At 42.7% G+C, this 17,565-nt stretch overlaps 1 protein-coding gene across 12 annotated transcripts in view; it reads left to right on the forward strand.

The window, feature by feature from the left end:
* Positions 1-17,565, forward strand: part of TGFBR3 (transforming growth factor beta receptor 3) — a 250,516-nt gene that overhangs the window by 120,148 nt on the left and 112,803 nt on the right. For all 12 annotated transcript variants that reach the window (XM_081818777.1, XM_081818779.1, XM_081818780.1 and 9 more), the window contains exon 4: positions 2,832-2,969. In XM_081818777.1, coding sequence (XP_081674903.1) covers positions 2,832-2,969 — 138 coding nt within the window. The remainder of the gene's footprint in view (positions 1-2,831; positions 2,970-17,565) is intronic.

Raw genomic sequence — 17,565 nt, forward strand, 5'->3', positions numbered from 1 at the left:
TCCCTTCCCTTCCCCTTCCCCTTCCCCTTCCCCTTCCCCTTCCCCTTTCCTTTCTGCCTGAGAGAAAGTAGGCACCTTAGCCAGGAATTCTTGCAGAGATATTCCGGGTATGTTCTCCCCACCATTGGGTGAGCTTTTATACCTTCATTCTTCAGTTGGTTGTTTTTGGTTGTCCTCTGTCTTTCCCTCAGCAAGATTTATTCCAGTAGAGGAAGGTTGCTGAGGGGTTGGGTGAGTGGGTGCTTGTGGGGACTCTCTGTTCCTGCCAAATGATTTTTTAAAAGAAGTATTGAGTATTTTTCTTTTAATTTCCCAATCGTAGTGTGAATTCTTCTTCTCCAGATGGTTTTTGGGGCTTTGCCTGGGCCCTGTGTGCCAGAGTCGAAGATTCATCTTGGCCAGACGCTGCCACATATTGAAGAGGGAGCCGTTTCCAGGAAAGCTCAGAGCTGTGGCTCCTAGAAATCTTTCCTTGATTGTGTGAGCCAGGCCTTTTGACCATCTGGAAAATTTTGGACCCCAGCACCAATATCTGTCTCATACACATTTTTCTTTTCATTTCCTAAGTTTTTTTTTTTAATTCTTGTTCATTTGAGATATATATTTATTGCTATTTTATCTACACACTTCAAGAGTGGTATGCCTCAGGGCTGCAAAGGAAATCATTGGAAAAAGGGTTGACGTGCCCTCGGTGGATAGGCATGGCTATTCGTTGTGCCGTGATGGTGCTTGATAAACAATTTTGGAATGAATAACTCTGGAAACTTTTTACTGACACATAGTGTTCATGACAGAGTGTTTCTTAGCAATTTTCAGGTACTCTTGAACAAGTAATGACTTCATTTCTCCTTTCTTCCCTCTCTGGAGGGTGTGTTTTCTATGGTGTGCATCTCTCTGTTCATGCCACATTCAGTTTGATGCTTTGCCCCTGCTCTGGTTCTGCAGCCTCTCTTGTTTACAGCGGCCACCAGTCTGTTTATTTCTAGATGCAGACAGCTGTGCAAAATGTTGTGAGGTAGAGTTTGTACAACCAAGAAATGTGTTATTATGCTGTAGCCGTACTTGACATCACTGTTCATTAGTACTCTGCTTTTAGTACTTTGCATATGCCAAATGGTAAAAATGATCCTAGCTGTGTTGCAGAAATAGCTCATGATAGTATTGCTCGTGTTTTAAAATTTTTCTGTAAATTAGCTAGCTAAGTCCCTTTGAACCTATTAATATACTCAGCCTTTTTAATCTTTTAGATAACATAAGTTTATGAATCTGCTGTGATAAATCAATCCTTGAAACAACTGTCTACTACTCTGTTTGAGCACAGTATTAAAGTAAGACATATCTTTGCCTACTGAGTATTTGCAGTCTATTTCAGAGATTAAGACGCGCACACTCAACTGTTAATGAATAGACATGATATTACATACCATAGTGCAAATTATTAATAGAATAAAGTACTTTTGTAGCATTGGTAATTAGAAAATTAAATATCTAATTGGCACCCACTGAGTGCCTACCATGTGCTAAGGCATGGGGTATTGAAAGTAAAGTTTGTTGCCTTATTATCAGTGACCTGAGAGGCTACTGTGATAGGTGACATCGATGTCCTAGGCAGTCCCTACAATAAAAGGCAGAGATACATTGAGATCGAAGTGGGCCAGCAGCCACTGGAAGATGTAAAATAGTCCAGCTTTGAGCGCTCTATCCCTGATGGCTCTCTAGGCTCAGATCATAGATCTAGGCCATTTAATCCTCCTACGGATTAGGCCTGAGATGTTCTGTTATTCCCAGTGTATTACTCGGTCTCTGTCTTGCCAACTAAGGTCATTTTTTGTGCTTTCCCTCTCATCACTTTCTGGTGTTCTTGGGTGAGTTCAGCTTTTTACCATATGTGCTTCTTGGGTCTTATCTCACCCCTCTGTCCACAAAGCCAGTAGGAGACATGCTTCTATGAAAGCATCTGCTATTTCTTTATGTACCCTTTTGCTTTTCTATGTTCACGTTGACCTACCTTGGCTGGTGTGCTCCAGGAAGATGTCGTTGGACCCACTGTTTCCAGCTGTCCTCGTAGGTGCTTTTTGATGATGTTAATGATGACAGTCGTAACCTACAATAGTCCTTGATCTGCTATCAAAACTGGTCACACTTTTCTTATCCAGGCTTGAGGTTTTCTTCCCTGGTTTTTTTTTTTTTTTTGGACCAGGTTTATATACAACCAGTTTTTATTCTGTGTGTTCTCTATGCTTCATTTTTTGGAAAACCCCTTCAAGCTCATAGCTGGGATGATGAAAGCACTGGCAGTTCCCCTTGGCAGCCCCTTTCCCTTAGCTTTCGGCACTTTTCTTTGGCAGAACTCATTTAACTTTTTAGAGGTTGGAGCTCACCTGGAAGAGAACAAAGTCCTTTCTCTGGTGATCCAGAGGGATGACCCGTCCCCAGGGGATTCTGTACTCTCACTTTTCAGCTTCATCATTTGCCCTGAAGGAGAAGACAATTCTGAGGGAAGGTCACTTTTGTTCTGCCTTTGCTAACTTTGAAAAGAAAAAAAAGTGTTCTGTTTATTTGTGTTCCACTATTACTGGGAGCTGAATCATGTTTTGGTTGAGATTAGTGTGGGTTGAATTACACGAGGTGGCCATTTGTGTAGTTAAAAAAAAAAAAAAGGCCAAATATTGGCAGTATCATGGAGTTCAACTTAATATATCTTATCCGTAGACTCTGAACTAACTTACAGCTTTTCTTAACGGTGAGCTGTGAAAAGGCATTCTAAATGCTGCGCTAAGTGAGTTTAATGGGGAGCCAGTGTTAAGATTCCTCTTTCTCTTGCTTCCTAGGTCACTCTGCACCTCAATCCTATCTCCTCCGTCCACATTCACCACAAGCCTGTCGTGTTCCTGCTCAACTCCCCACAGCCCCTGGTCTGGCATCTGAAGACAGAGAGGCTTGCAGTTGGGGTCTCTAGACTTTTCTTGGTAAGTGTTTGAAACCCTCCCAGACAATCCTTCGCACTATCCTTAGGGATATAAGGACCCCAAACCTTTGCAGGTCTTTTTTAAAATTAAGGCTTATTTCATTGAAATAATACCCGAGTCCACAGTGTGTTAAATTTGAAGAATGCTCTTAGTGGGGTTTGGACAGTGGAGATAAGCAGTCACAGAAAACAAACATTGCACATGTGTGTCTGACTGTGGAGGGAGGGTCCGGTCTAGTTTGCACGTCAGAGCAGGACCTGCAGTCATACTCTGTGTGGCCTGGGCTTTGGTCTCAGCTCTGAGACTCCTCTGGTGGCATCAAGGGCAACGTAAACATTGTAAATAGCCTCTAGGTGTGTGGTCTCTGACCACAAAATAAATACACACAAGCCCATTCTATTTGTATATAACACAAGCCTGCTTTCTGATACGAGAATCTGTTTGTTGAGAAAGTGACACAGCGAGTTCCAAAATGAAAACATTTGTATTTTATAAAAAAAACTGGAACTCAGCTCTTGTGGAAAGATCCAAATATTACCTACTATTTGTAAATCATGTCCTTTTGAGTTTGCCAGAACATTCAAGTTTGCTAGTTGTGGAGAAATTGATGGGTTGTTTGGATGGAATTTTTGGGGTATGATATCATGTCTGATGATGAGCAACACTGCCCTTCGCAGTGATAACTCATGTTGTCTATTGCTAGAGCTCCATGCAAATGTCCTTGACTGCAGAGCCTCAGGCTCTTAAACCTCTTTGCCCCAAAGCATCCAGAACAAGAAGAGGCCTCAGTTAATATTCTTTCTCTTGCAGAGTGAGCAGACTTTGCCAATTAGTGACTCTTAATCCAGATCTATATTTTCTTGTCACTTGTATTTGAAGAATACTTTTAAAATCTCAAAGGTACCTATTGAATAAAGTAGGAGTCTGTAATCAATACAGCTAATAAGTAGATAAATAAATTAGTAAAAAGGGATAAGGAACAGCTCTTCTTTACATTCAAATGCCAATCAATAATATAGAGGGGATGGTGGAGTTAGAAATTCCTGATTTTGTAATCATTTATTGTAAAAGTTTATTGGGCAGGAATCATCAATAGAGGCTAAATGTAGGGGCACCTGGGTGGCTCAGTTGGTTAAGCAACTCTTGATTTCAGCTCAAGTCATGATCTCAGGGTCATGAGATCAAGCCCCACATCAGGCTCTGTGCTCAGCAGGGAATCTGCTTGGGAGTCACTCTCTCCCTCCCCCTGCTCGTGTGCTCTCTTCCTCTCTCTCTAAAAGAAATAAATAAATCTTAAAAAAAAAAAAAAAAAAAGGAAGAAGCAGCTAAATATAGCAAAGGTGAAGGGAGTTTGAGGAATAGTATATTTACATAGTCTCAAATTAGTTATTAATAACAAAAGAAAAAACAGTAACTATATACAGTAGGGGTACCCAACAATACCTCAACCAAGTGATCAAAGTTAGTTTCACCAATATGGTGCAGGTGAACATTGTATGCCTTTAAATGAAACAGCGTCGTTTATGTTGTATTCTAGCCAAACAAGCACATAACCTGAATCTAGTCATGAGGAAACACTGGACAAAACCAAATTGAGTAACATTCTTTCAAACCCAGATGGAACTTATTCTATAAGCTCTTACCCCAGACTGCCTCTTTCATACTCATAGTCATTGTCTGTCTCCTGTAATTAAAGGTATTTGTGATAGTAACTGAAATGGCTATGATCATGAAGTCTATGTACATTCAACCCTTAGAGTGCTGAGCTATATTGTCCAATACTGTAGGCACTAGCTGTGGGTGAGCTGTTTAAATTGAAATTAACTAAAATTACAAATATATTGGGGCACCTGGGTGGCTCAGTTAGTTAAGCGTCCAACTCTTAGTTTCAGCTCAGGTCATGATCTCAGGGTCCTGGGGTCAAGGCCCACATCCGGCTCTGCACTCAGCATGGAGTCTGCTTAAGATTCTTTTCTCCCTCTGCCTCTCTTCCTCCATGCTTGCTCTCTCTTTCTCTCTCAAATAAATACATAAATAAAATCTTTAAAAAAATAAAATAGGGCACCTGGGTGGCTCAGTAATTAAGCATCTGCCTTCGGCTCAGGTCATGATCCCCAGGGTCCTGGGGTCAAGTCCCACCTCCCTCCTTGGGGGGGAGCCTGCTTCTCCCTCTCCCACTCCCGCTGCTTGTGTTCCTGCTCTCGCTATCTCTGTCTCTGTCAAATAAATAAAATCTTTAAAAAATAATAATAATAGGGGCACCTGGGTGGCTCAGTCGTTAAGCGTCTGCCTTCGGCTCAGGTCATGATCCCAGAGTCCTGGGATCAAGCCCCGCATCGGGCTTCCTGCTCAGCAGGAAGCCTGCTTCTCCCTCTCCTACTCCCCCTGCTTGTGTTCCCTCTCTTGCTGTGTCTCTGTCTCTGTCAAATAAATAAAATCTTTAAAAAAATAATAATAATAAAATAAAATAAAATTACAAATATAGTTCCTTAGGCATACCAGCCCTATTGCAGGTACTCAATAGCTATATGAGGCTACCACACTGGGCAGTTTATGGGAGAGGTTATGAGCAAAGGCTTTGCCCACCCTCCTTTGAATGCAAGTAGTAATTTGAGGCAGATTATTTTATTTCTGTGAGCCTGATTTTCCTCACTTGTAATACGGGAAAATTAACAGTCCCTGCATCACGGGAAGAACACTTGGGAAGGACGTTGAATCTCTATTTCTAATTATAAATGTCTGGCCTGTCCTGTTCAAGATTGAAATGAGTTCCTATTTTTCTGGGCTACAGGTCTAGATTAAAGTGGGGGCTGCATATATCATAGTTGTACTGGTCACTTTTGGGATTCTTCATGAACCTACCACTCCATGGGTTTTAATGGAAAGTATCTTAGCCCTAATTATTATTTATTTGCTTTAGTTTTGTTTAAGATCTATAAGAACTGTTTTTGGGCCATCAGTTTAAAATGTACTAACAATGAAAAAAGGAGATGGCTTTAATTAACAATTTAACATCATCCCTACTTGGAGTTAATCCTACAGAAGGAGATTGCAGGTCAAGTGATGAACCTAAAATTACCAATAAAGGGGAGACAGCATTGGGAGAAGGCAAGGATTTAAATGGGAACACTTGAGCTCTGCTTTTTTGTCCAGCAGGCTTTCTTTAGGGAGAATGCTGTCCTCCCATCTGTACATTCCTTCAAGGTAGAACATCTTTTGTTCCTTCGGGTTCTCAGGTCAGTGGATGGGTGATGCAAACTCTCTCACAAGCTGGGTAGCTCTCCCTAAGAGAGAGTGTGTGAAGTGAAGAAGGGAAGGCAAGCTCTTCCCTTGCTCTGTGTACCTGGAAAGGAATTTCAGGGTCTGCGCATCCACTGGACAGCTGTTGCAGCAGAGGGATCTGCTGCTGGATAGAAAACTCGTGGTGAATTCTGTTTATCCATTTATAGTTATTAAGAGTTAAAGTTTGGCGATAAGATAATTACATTATTTTACAAACACTTCAGAAAGGCCCATGGAATTTTCAGAAACTGGGGCTTGGCCATTTCCATCACTGACTTCTCCCAGGTTACCCAACGAGCTCAGAGTTGCAGAGGAGAGAGGCAGTCTTTTTGGAGGGTGGGGGACAGAAGAAGAGGGAGAGAAAGAATCTCCAGCAGGCTTCCCGCTGAGCACAGAGCCCAAGGCAGGGCTCAGTCTCACAGCCCTGAGATCATGACCTGAGCCAAAATCAAGAGGTGCACGCTGAGCCACCCAGGCGCAGTCTCTTGATTCTTAGTCTAAGATGGGTGTGTCTGCATCACTGCCTTAAAGCTGTCTTTACTTTCCAGGTAGAGTTACAATACTAAGCAGTTTTGGTTTGTTTTTTCCTTTTAAGTAGAGTGGTGAGAAAAGTTGAAGCAATGGTATTACTCCTCTGTTCAGGATGACCTTTTACCTTAACTTGACACGTCTGCATTACAGCTGCCCCAACTTAAAAAGGGAACCTTCCGTAGTTAGTTAGCAGGGGCTTGTGTTGCTGTGTCTTAGCCACCCATGAGAGTGACTAGAAACATTATACTTTAATAGTGTCTGATAAAGGTATCTGGCTTTTTCCGTCAAATCATTCTAGGCCTTCTTAGGATTTCACAGTGCGGGCAAGAAGGAGCGTGTCAGGTAGGGGGAGAGTGTGGGATTGAGTTTCCTCTGTGAGTGCAGTTCCTTTATCTGGTTGTTCTGGTTACATAGGAAACAGAGTGGGATGAAGAGTGATTGTTTCATTGTCAAGTAGTGAGTCTTTAAGTATGAGTGTCTCTCTCACACACGTGCACACACACACATGTTACGTGCATGTGTGCATGCATGATGGAGTTGTCACAGCTGTGTAGATTTTCTTTTGTAGGGTGTATGGGTGGCCCAGAGAATATTGAATTGGTTAGAGTTGTCCCTCAATGCAATTAGAAATAAGAATAACCCTACTCTCTCAGTCTGCAAAAACTTTATTTATGCAATTATTTCCACACTGAAAAAAAAGCATAGCTCAACTGGGCAATAAATATCTGAACTGTCAACCTGAGTTTGCTTAAAAAAAAAAAAAAATGGGAACAGTACTAGATTGTCTTTAGAAATATGCTACAATTTGAATAGACATTTCATCACAGAAAAAACACAAATGGCCAATAAGCACATGAAAACGTCCAATATCATTATTCATTAGGAAAATGCAGACTTAAAACCACAACGAGATGCCACTTTACACCTAGGATGGCTCTAATAAAAAAGGCAAATAATAACAAGTGCTATTGAGGATGTAGGGAAATTGGAACCCTCATAAATGGCTGGCAGGAACTTAAAATGGTGCCTTAGAAGACAGTTGGGCAAAACATATGTCTACAGAAAAACTTGCCCACAAGTGTTCATAGCAGCATTATTCTTAACAACCCAAAAGTGGAAACATCCCAAATATCCATTAACTGTTGGATGGGTTAAAAAAATGTGTATCCATGCAATGGAATATTATTTGGCTATTAAAAGGAGTGGCGTGTTGATACATACCACAATATGGATGAACCTTGAAAACATTATAAGTGAAAGAAGCCAGACACAAAAGGCCGCATGTTGTGTGATTCCATTTGTTTCCAGAACAGGCCAATCCATAGAGACAGAAAGTACATCAGTGATTACGAAGGCTGGTGGGACGGGAGAATGAGGAATGACTACTAATGGTATGCAGTTTCTCTGGGGAATGGTAAAAATGTTCTGGAATTAGGTAGTGATGATTAGATTACAACTGTGAATATACTAAAAACCCTGAAATGTACAGATTAAAAGGATGGATATTATATATGTGAATTTTATCTCAGTTAAGTTGTTAGGAAAAAAATTCTCTCCAGCACTCTTTTTAAAAATTAAGGTGTAGGGGCTCCTGGGTAGCTCAGTCGGTTAAACGTCTGCCTTTGGCTCAGTTCATGATCCCGGGGTCCTGGGATTGAGCCCCGCGTCTGGCTCCCTGCTCAGCGGGGAGCCTGCTTCTCCCTCTCCCTCTCCCGCTCCCCCTGCTTGTGCTCACTCTCTCTCTCTGTCTAATAAATAAATAAAATCTTAAAAAATAATAAAAATTGAGGTATAAAACCAATGAACTGGATTTAAAAATACATCTTTTTACTTTATTCCACGTACCTGATTTTTGTTTCGTTTTGTTTTAATGTTGTTTTATTATATTCCGAACCTGAGTGCACTTTCCTGTGAGGTCCACAGACTCAGAGCCCTGGGACAAGCAGAAACGGCTCAAGATGAGACCTAAAATGTCTAATCCAGAGGCCTTGGCCAGCCTTTTAATGTCAGCCTTTTAATGTCTCATCATGTCAGTGTTAGTTGTTTTACATTCTTATAAGGAAGAAAGGCATCTAAGAGGAACAAAATAAAAAAATAAGCAGCAACTTCTTCCAGTCTCATTAGTCCTTGGGATTACTGTGCTGCAACTTCTATTTTCCAGCCATTAACATTAAAAAGAAAGAAATGTATGTATACATGTGTATGTTTGAGTGGAGGTATGGAGTGGGAGAGGATATTGGTTTCTAAGATAAGGTTTCCAGAGTTGACAGATTTACAGGATGCCCATTAAATTTGAAATTCAAATAAACAACAATTACTTCTTTTTTGTATGCCCATATGATATGTGGGGCGTACTTACTCTAAAAAATTATTCACTGTTCATCTGAAAGTCAAATTTAACTAGCTGTTCCGTATTTTATCAGGCAGCTCTACTCAGAGGTAACTCAGATTTTTGTTTCCGCTGAATACCCTGGCCTGGGTACCGGGAGGCCTGAGTACTACGGGGCTGTGCCACTACCTAGTTCTGTATCATTGAACAAAATCACTTCACTCCTTGGGCCTCAGTTTCCTCATCTCTAAAGTGAGGAGGTGGTACTAGCCAGTCTCTAAAGAGACTCTCTGATTCTTTGATAATACGGCTCTAGATATTACATTCCAGTTTAAGTGGAAACAGAAAATGGTAATCTGAACATTGCCTCTTCAGCAAATCCAAGTAAATATCAGGGCAGGGCCGTTGAAAAAAAAATGCAAGAAACCAATCGCTGTGCTATTGGCTTTGGAATAAAAACAAATCAAAATTTAATCCTAATGAAAATTGTAAATTAATACCAGGAATATGCTTAATATTTAAAATCTAGTTTTGTGTTTCTGAGATGTGGGGGAGGGGTTGGTGAAGAGCCTGGGGTTGCCAAAATCTGGTTTATTCCTTGTACTTCAACTTGGGGGAAAAAAGGTCTAACTATTTTGGGTCTCTGCCACCAAACCACAGGCAGCTCTCTGGTCTGCCCTGCAGTTTGGATGACTGACAAGGCTCAGTGAAAAACAAGTGTTATTTGTTTTCCTGTGCCCAGTATTTAACTGGAAATCAGAAGGCGAAATTTCCAATCAGTTGTTAAATAGCCCCAGATGTGCGCTCAGCTCCGCTCGAGGAAGGGACGTGCACAGCCTATAACACGGCCCATGTCCACGCATTCCTTTTCATGACTCCAAGTGATGTGTAAGTGAGAGTTGTAGTATCCAAAAATGCCCTTTGAATAACTCAGGCATTCACATTTGGTTGTGGAGGAGGGAACTTAAAAACAAAGCAAAAAAAATGCCCGTATCCTCCACTATGTTGCATTTAAAAATCTGGAAATGATTTTTTGTTTTTCTTTTCGAAATTCCTCCTTTCCCTTGTTTGGCAGCTCTCTCCACGTTTAGAAAAACATGAGATGAGGATACCTGAGATGACAGTTTATGCATCTACTTGTTCGTTCATGCCACACCTGGGTTTTTAGTGCCTGCGGGCTGTTGCGAACAGAGGCTAGGTATGGAGGATTCCAGAGAGAAATGGAATGGACTGCCTGCCCTCGAGGAACTGCCCGCCAGAGATGGTGAAGAGATTGGGAATTGCAGTTCAGTGTAAGAAGTGCCACTGTTGGATCCTGAAGAGGGGAGAAGATGAGAATCCTCCTCTTGCAAATGCAGTGAAGGCAGCTCCATCTGTGAGGCGGGCCAGGGAGCAGCCTGGGTCAGGGCTGCAGACACGAGCACAGCTTTTTGCTCGACCGCAAGTGTCACTCCTGTATGCTAGGAGCGTGCTGGCCAGGGGTCCACATACACCATTTTGGATTTTCCAGTGAGGCTTTCCCCAAATAAATTCTCTCTCAGAGGCAGATTAAATAACTAAACATTTCAGGATTGGTTCTTCTTCTTTTTCAAAAAATGTCTCTTGTGGAATGACTCACTGTGCCCTGTGGGATATTCCAAGTGGTTGTGTACCATGCATTTTTGTTCCAGAGACTGCTTATCTGTTGGTTTTGTGGCTTGTCCATAAGAGCCCTAATTGTACGGGGCTTGATCCTCTCATGAACTAGGGTCAGTCAACTACCATATTTCCTAGGAACGAATTTCTGGCCCATTTGTGGTAAGAGAGCTCTTCCTAAATGTCACTGTGGCAATTCAAGCGTTGGAAAGAGGCCAGTTTCAGCTGGTAATCCTTGTCCAGAAAGAGTTTCTTGGAAGACTTCCTAGGATTTATCTTAACTTGCCGGGTTAAGGCTTGTGAATGTTGCCCGTGAGTGGCCCCTTGGCCTTATGAGGTTTGCCTGGGTGTATTCTTCCTGATCAAGACATCCTGTCCTGGAGGGTTCACGCAAGCGTCGACTTTTCCTGGCTTGGCAGGACTTGCTGTGTCATGTCTGTGTGCAGGCCTGGGCCGCATCTCTGTGAAGGCTTTGCTTTCATTCAACAAATTGGGGTTAAATAAACTTGATTTCACCGAGGGGGGAAGGCTGGTTTCTTTGCGTAAGAGTTCCGTTACTTGCTTTAAGGCTTTATGGTCCAAGGCTAATCTGGCAATCTGATGGAGCTGCCCCTCCCAAGCTTTGGGCAATTGTATCAAACGTGACATCGCTGGTGCCCTTGGTTAATGTCGTAGGCGGCCTTCAAGGGGCTGTTTGGTAGAAAAGTGAGTGTTTTGTTAAGGGAGGTTGCAGAATATTTTCTTGTGTTGTGGGACGGGGAGAGACCTGTCTCCTGGGAGACTGTGGTGAGGCTGGCTTAAAAGCTTGTGGCTGCGCCTTGGTCCTGTAGACACAAGCTGTAGACAGTGAGGCTCTTGGTAAGCATTCCCCACAGGTGGCCTGCATTCCCCGTCTCTGACGGGGACTGCGTGATGGCCTGACTCCTTCCTGGGCACAGAGTCATTGGGTTTATTTGAGGCAGCCCAATTCTGGCACTCCAGACCTCCATCATCCAACCCCCTGGCTTGGAAGCTGATTTCTGCAGAAGAAAGGGCCCCTTTGGCCTTTCTTGTTTCTTTGTCCGAGGTAGAAGTGTATCCCAAGAACAGTTTTTCCTCTCGGTTTTTGCCCTTGGTGCTAACTAACACCCTGTCCTCAGATGGCCTCTGAATGCCCCTGGGCCAGGGAGTTCTCTTCACTGTGCTCTTGCCTTGTCCCATTTGGGTGGGTGAATGACACAGCTGTGATCCTCGGACCCAGAGTGTACCTAGAAGTCAGGGGCTTATCCATCTGCCACCTCTGCCAAAAGCCCCCAAAAGCCCATTTGATCTCTAGCCCTTCCATGTTTATCACAGAGAGCCTGTTCTGGAGATTCTATAGTTTCTGGTTGATACAGGCTGCTGGGTGATGTTCAGAGCTACTGTTTGGAGCCAGCCCTGCTCCAACCCTTGAAAACAGGGTTCATATATCCTTTTCTGGCAGTTTGGACAAGAAGGCAATGGTCCAGTCACAGTGAGGAATGAATTGTGGCCTGTCAACCTTACCGTCTGTGAGACAACCCTTGTGGCCTGTTGTGAGTCTATGTATACACGTATATGTACATTTGACAAACACTTAGAGCACGAGCCATGTGCTAGGCACTCTTCCAAGCATTTTGTATATATTACCTTATTTAACCTTCATAACAAGCCTATGAAGTAGGTCCTGTTATTTTCCTCATTTTAACATGAGGGAATTCATTTCCATAACAGAGGTTTGTTCACTTGGTAAGTGATCAGTAAGAACCTTTATGGTTTATTATCTCCCCGTGTTCTATTGCTTGGAGACTATGGTGGGACTCTGTCTACCCAGCTGTACTGATTTCTTGAGTTCAGTAGCTGACTACTCCATGGTAGTGGAGTAGAAACAGCTCTCCAGCGGGAAAGAAAGTCTGTGTTTCTGTTGTCAGCTCTGCTTTCTACTAGCTGTGTGGCTCGGACAGATCCTGTAGCTTCTCTGAGTGTTAATTTCCTTGTCTATAAAATGGAACTTAGATTATCCATCGTGATAAAGAGGGATTCTGTAAAGGGAATTCTAAGAACCTATTTGGAGCCAAGCACTTATAAATTTCCATTTGTGCCCTTGAACCTGGATTGGCAGACTGGACGTAACTTAAAAGAAAAATAAAAGAATCTTCCCTGGTGAGGGATTTCCCAGAAGCACATTTGGAGGGCAAAAACAGATTGAGGATCGTGGCAAGTAATAGTAATGATGCCATCGTTTTGTTTTTTTCCTGGAAAATACCTTTTCTTTTCTTTTCTCTTCTTTTCTTTCTTTCTTTTTTTTTTAGAGAAAGAGTGCGCAAGCGCGCCCATGCACGCATGAGTGTAGGGGTAGGGGTGAATCTTAAGCAGAGGGAGGGAGAGAATTTTAAGCAGGCTCAATATTGAGCCTGACATGGGGCTTGATCTCATGACCCTGAGTTGGTGACCTGAGCCGAAATCAAGATTTGGATGCTCAACTGACTAAGCCACCCAGGCTCCCCTGAAAAATACCCTTTAGATGGCAAGTGCACTTTCAATTTTGGGTCATGCTCATCCTAAAATCCTGCTAACATTGGCGGGTGAGAAAGGGTAAATTTAGGAGTCTGGAGAGCTCATTTTCTAAGACCATCAAGGGTCCCTGTGTGGCCTGGGACTCTAGTTTGGAAAACTGTACATTATAAAGCAGCTCATGCTTCATTAATTTGGTAACCTGTGTGGACTGAGTCTGTCTTTCAGGTGGAGTGACATATTTTGCTTCTCTTTGTGTATTCACATGTACTATCATTTTTGTAACATCGCCATGGGAGATTAGAGTATTGCTTCTGTAGTGGCTCACGTTCAAGTTTGTGCATGTTTATATTCAGAGGGCAGCATCTCAGAGCTTTCCTCTTGGACCTGTGTAAACATGTTGGGTGTTAAGAACAGAGGGCAGTTTCAGTCCTTCAGTTCTTTATAGTTGAGCAAAAATAAAAATTAAAAGCAGAGGGTGACCATTATGAATGTTTTGAGAAAAAGTGTCAAATATGTTTTAAGTCGTTTTAGTAGAAGAAAGTAATCTGGTTGTAGATACAAAATAAAAAACACCCAAGAATTTTTAAATGGTTGCATGGACTTGTGTTTCTTGAATGTGTGATTGGCAGATACCATAATCACATGGCTCATGAATATGTAGCATTACAAATTATGACTGTAGGTTCATGGGCATGGAAGTTATTATTTCTTTAAAACAAACTTAAAAAAAAAAACATTGAGTCATGATATATGGTTAATAGAAAACATGTTTCAGATCACATTTCACATCACGTGGCTTTGGAGGAAATAGGCAAGCACAGCCCTCCCAGGAATTGGGTAGGGAGAGCGTGTGATTTTCCTCTTTCAGAATGTAGGGCTTAGTCCTCATCTGGGAGGTAAATATTTCAGTACCATTCCAGTACTTTATGTGAGTTTGTTTTTACTGGACTTTATGCACAAAATACACCAAAGTATAATCTCAATGCCTTTCTGTGTGGGCACTGTTATGAGTCCTAGGACCCATCTGCATAGATCCTATTTACATAGAAACCTAAATTCTAGAGAAATGCCTGTTGTCTTTTTTTCCTCTAGAATGGAATTAGTAAATACTTGACACAGCAGGTATTTTGGAAATACCGATGTGTTTTTCTTTGCTTTATTTGTTTTTCTTGCTTTGCTCTCTTTTCCCAAGCAGGCAACTCCAAAAAGAGGTTTGTCTGCACAGGAGTCAGGGCAAAGGAATAGGAGTGGGTAAAAGTTGGGGTTAGGGCAGGACAGAAGAGGGAGAGGAGATGATCCTGATTGTCTACGTGCTGCCCTTTGACCAATGCCAAAGTCATGTAAATATGTGAAGCTGGGTGTTGGAGCAGAGCAGAGCCGCCCCAAGGAGCTATACAACCTGAATAGCAGGCATTCATCCAACCGATAACTCAAGCTCCAAATGGACCACAGCTGAGCTAGAGGGTGTGTGTTTGATTCCTGGAACAGATTTTCCTCTGAGATGTCAGCAGGCTTTTCTTTATCTTTGGGGGGGCTGTGGCTCCTCTGATTTCACAAGGCCCATTTCTTTCTTTTTAGATGTGCAAGATGACTCCATCCATGACTTGACTTTACTCTCTCCCTCTTGGCTTTTTTTTTTTTTTTCCCCTTTTTTTCTACCAGTGCAGAGGAGAGGATTCTTGCTTGATCTGTATACAATCCTGTTCATGCTTGACAAAGATTATTTGGGATTTAAATAATATGTGTATCTACAGTCTAGAGCAGTGATCCTCGAGTATGCCTTGGAATTACGGGGGTGGTGGTAGGAAAGTCATAATGCAGTTTCCTGGACCCTACATTCCTACCCATCCTGGAATCTGCAGGATGATTAAACTGGTCTAAGGATCACACTTTGTGAAGTATTGGCCTTGAGGAGGCTTCTTGACATTAGTTTATGTTCTGAGACCAGATCAAGAAGCAGATGGATAGACTGATATTATCAGTGCTTCCTTATAGTCATATTGGAGGAGGTTCTGAAGCAGTGCTGTCCAATAGAAATAAAATGTGAACCACAGAGGCAATTTAAAATCTTCTATTAGTGCATTTAAAAAAGTAATAGAAATGGGGCACCTGGATGGCTCAGTCGGTTAAACATCTGCCTTTGGCTCAGGTCATGATCTCAGGGTCCTGGGATGGAGTTCTGCTTCGGGGTCCCTGCTTAGTGGGGAGCCTGCTTCTCCCTCTGCCCCTCCCGCCTCTGGTGCTCACACGCTCTCTCTCTCAAATAAATAAATAAAATCTTTTAAAAAGGTAAAAGAAGTAAGTGAAATTAATTGTAATGGCATATGTAATTTAACCCAGTATAGTCAAATAATATCATTTAACATGTAATCAATAAAAAAATTGTTGAGATTTCTTTACCTTTTTCTTGTGCTGTATGACACAGTACAAAGTCTGGTGTGTAGTTCACATTTACAACACAGCTCAGTTTCCCTAGCCGTATTTCAAGTGTGCAGTGGTGGCGTGTGGCCTGTGGCTACTGTCCTGGACAGCTGTGGAGCACGCACAGGCTGCCCCAAGCCATTGGCAGACACGGGATGGATCACGCCACTCCTCGTTTCTCCACGACTTCTCTGTGTGAATGACCTCTGAATCCTTCTCAGGGACAGAACTTTAGGCAGGTACTACCAATTGATCAGACCTCAAGATTCATTGGTTCATTAAACAAGTACTTCTTGAGTATCTTTTCCATACACAACACTATTATAGGTGCTTGGGATATCCCCACGAACAAAGCAGACGAGGATCCCAGCCTCTGAAGGAGCTTACAAGCTGGTGGGAGGAGATGGGCAATAAGCATAATAAATAAGTAAATTATATGATAGTTGGGAAGGTGACTAACAATCTAAGAGCAATAAGAACATGGAAAGCAGGTTTGGGCGGGGGGAATCAGGATTGCTAGAGGGGGGCTTCTGGGGGGTTGGATTGTAATTTTATTTTATTTTATTTTTTTTAAAGATTTTTTATTTTATTTATTTGACAGAGAGAGAGAGAGAGAGACAGCTAGAGAGGGAACACAAGCAGGGGGAGTGGAAGAGGGAGAAGCAGGCTCCCGGCTGAGCAGAGAGCCCGATGCGGGGCTCGATCCCAGGACCCCGGGATCATGACCTGAGCCGAAGGCAGACGCTTAACGACTGAGCCACCCAGGCGCCCCTGGATTATAATTTTAAATAGGTCCCATGAGAAGGTAACATGTGAGGGGCCTTGAAGAGGGTGAGGTGCAACTTCAGATGAGACTACTTTATCAGGGTCATTCCGTCTGGGAGCATTCTTTGTGAGGTGAGGGCAGTGAGGCAGGAGGAAGGGGACAGGACGAGGTGAGTCCTTATGGGATGGCACCATCCTCCGCGAAGTTTCTGTCTCCCCCCTCACTGAAGACCAAACCAACTTGGGGGAGGCCCAGAGGGATACTGTGAGGCAACCACCAGGCCTCTGAGTCAGCCGATGTGCTGAGTTAAGTGCTAAAACAGAGAACCCCTGTTCCAGGAAGTTGGTGACTGCACCCATCGGCCAGGATTTGTTCACTTCACTTGGGCTTGGGAGATAAATCGTGAGGCTTCTGTGGATCTGCTTAGGACTTTAAGAGTTAAAGCTTAAATGCAGGTGTGGAAACAAAAGGGCTGGTTGCCTCTTTTGCCTTTTTCTTGCTCTTTTTGGACAAGGTTGTTGAATCTGATCCAGAAAAAATAATAAACTTGGCTCTCGTTTCCTAGCCATAAGTTCTTGTAATAAAACTCCCAGCACTGGCAGACAGAGTAATGTTCTGCTCTTTAAAAAAAAATCTGGTAGCATAACCAGAATCGAAAATACAAATGTGTGTGGTTTAAGTAGGGAAGAGCATTCAGGAGAGGAGGTGGCTCCGTGTGCATCTCGGCAGCTCAGGGGTTGTTGGGCAGTAAAGTGCTTCACGTTTGCCCCTTCAGCAGACACTTACTTGCTAAGGATCAGGATTCTTGTAGCTCAGCACTCCGTTCATTCCCACAGGAAGATGTTTGTCATGTCAGGGAATGTCAGAGGATTGGGTTTTAATTAGCAAGCAGGAGGAAAGTTCACTGAATTTGGGGGGAGGGGGGGAAGACATGGAACTACTGACTGATTTAATAATTGGTTTTTAGTTGGAGTTATTGGGTGAAAAAGCAAATCGTGGGGTTTAAAGATTGGCTAAAAGATCATTTCCCGGGCAGTGAGGGAAGTAAGGAGTTCGGGTTACAGGAACGAAGAAATTATGGCATATCCTTTCCTGTAAGTAACAGAACTGAGTTCCAT

The sequence above is a fragment of the Leptonychotes weddellii genome, chromosome 4, assembly GCF_054177405.1.
Source record: "Leptonychotes weddellii isolate Sample4059 chromosome 4, ASM5417740v2, whole genome shotgun sequence".
Lineage (NCBI taxonomy): Eukaryota > Metazoa > Chordata > Mammalia > Carnivora > Phocidae > Leptonychotes > Leptonychotes weddellii.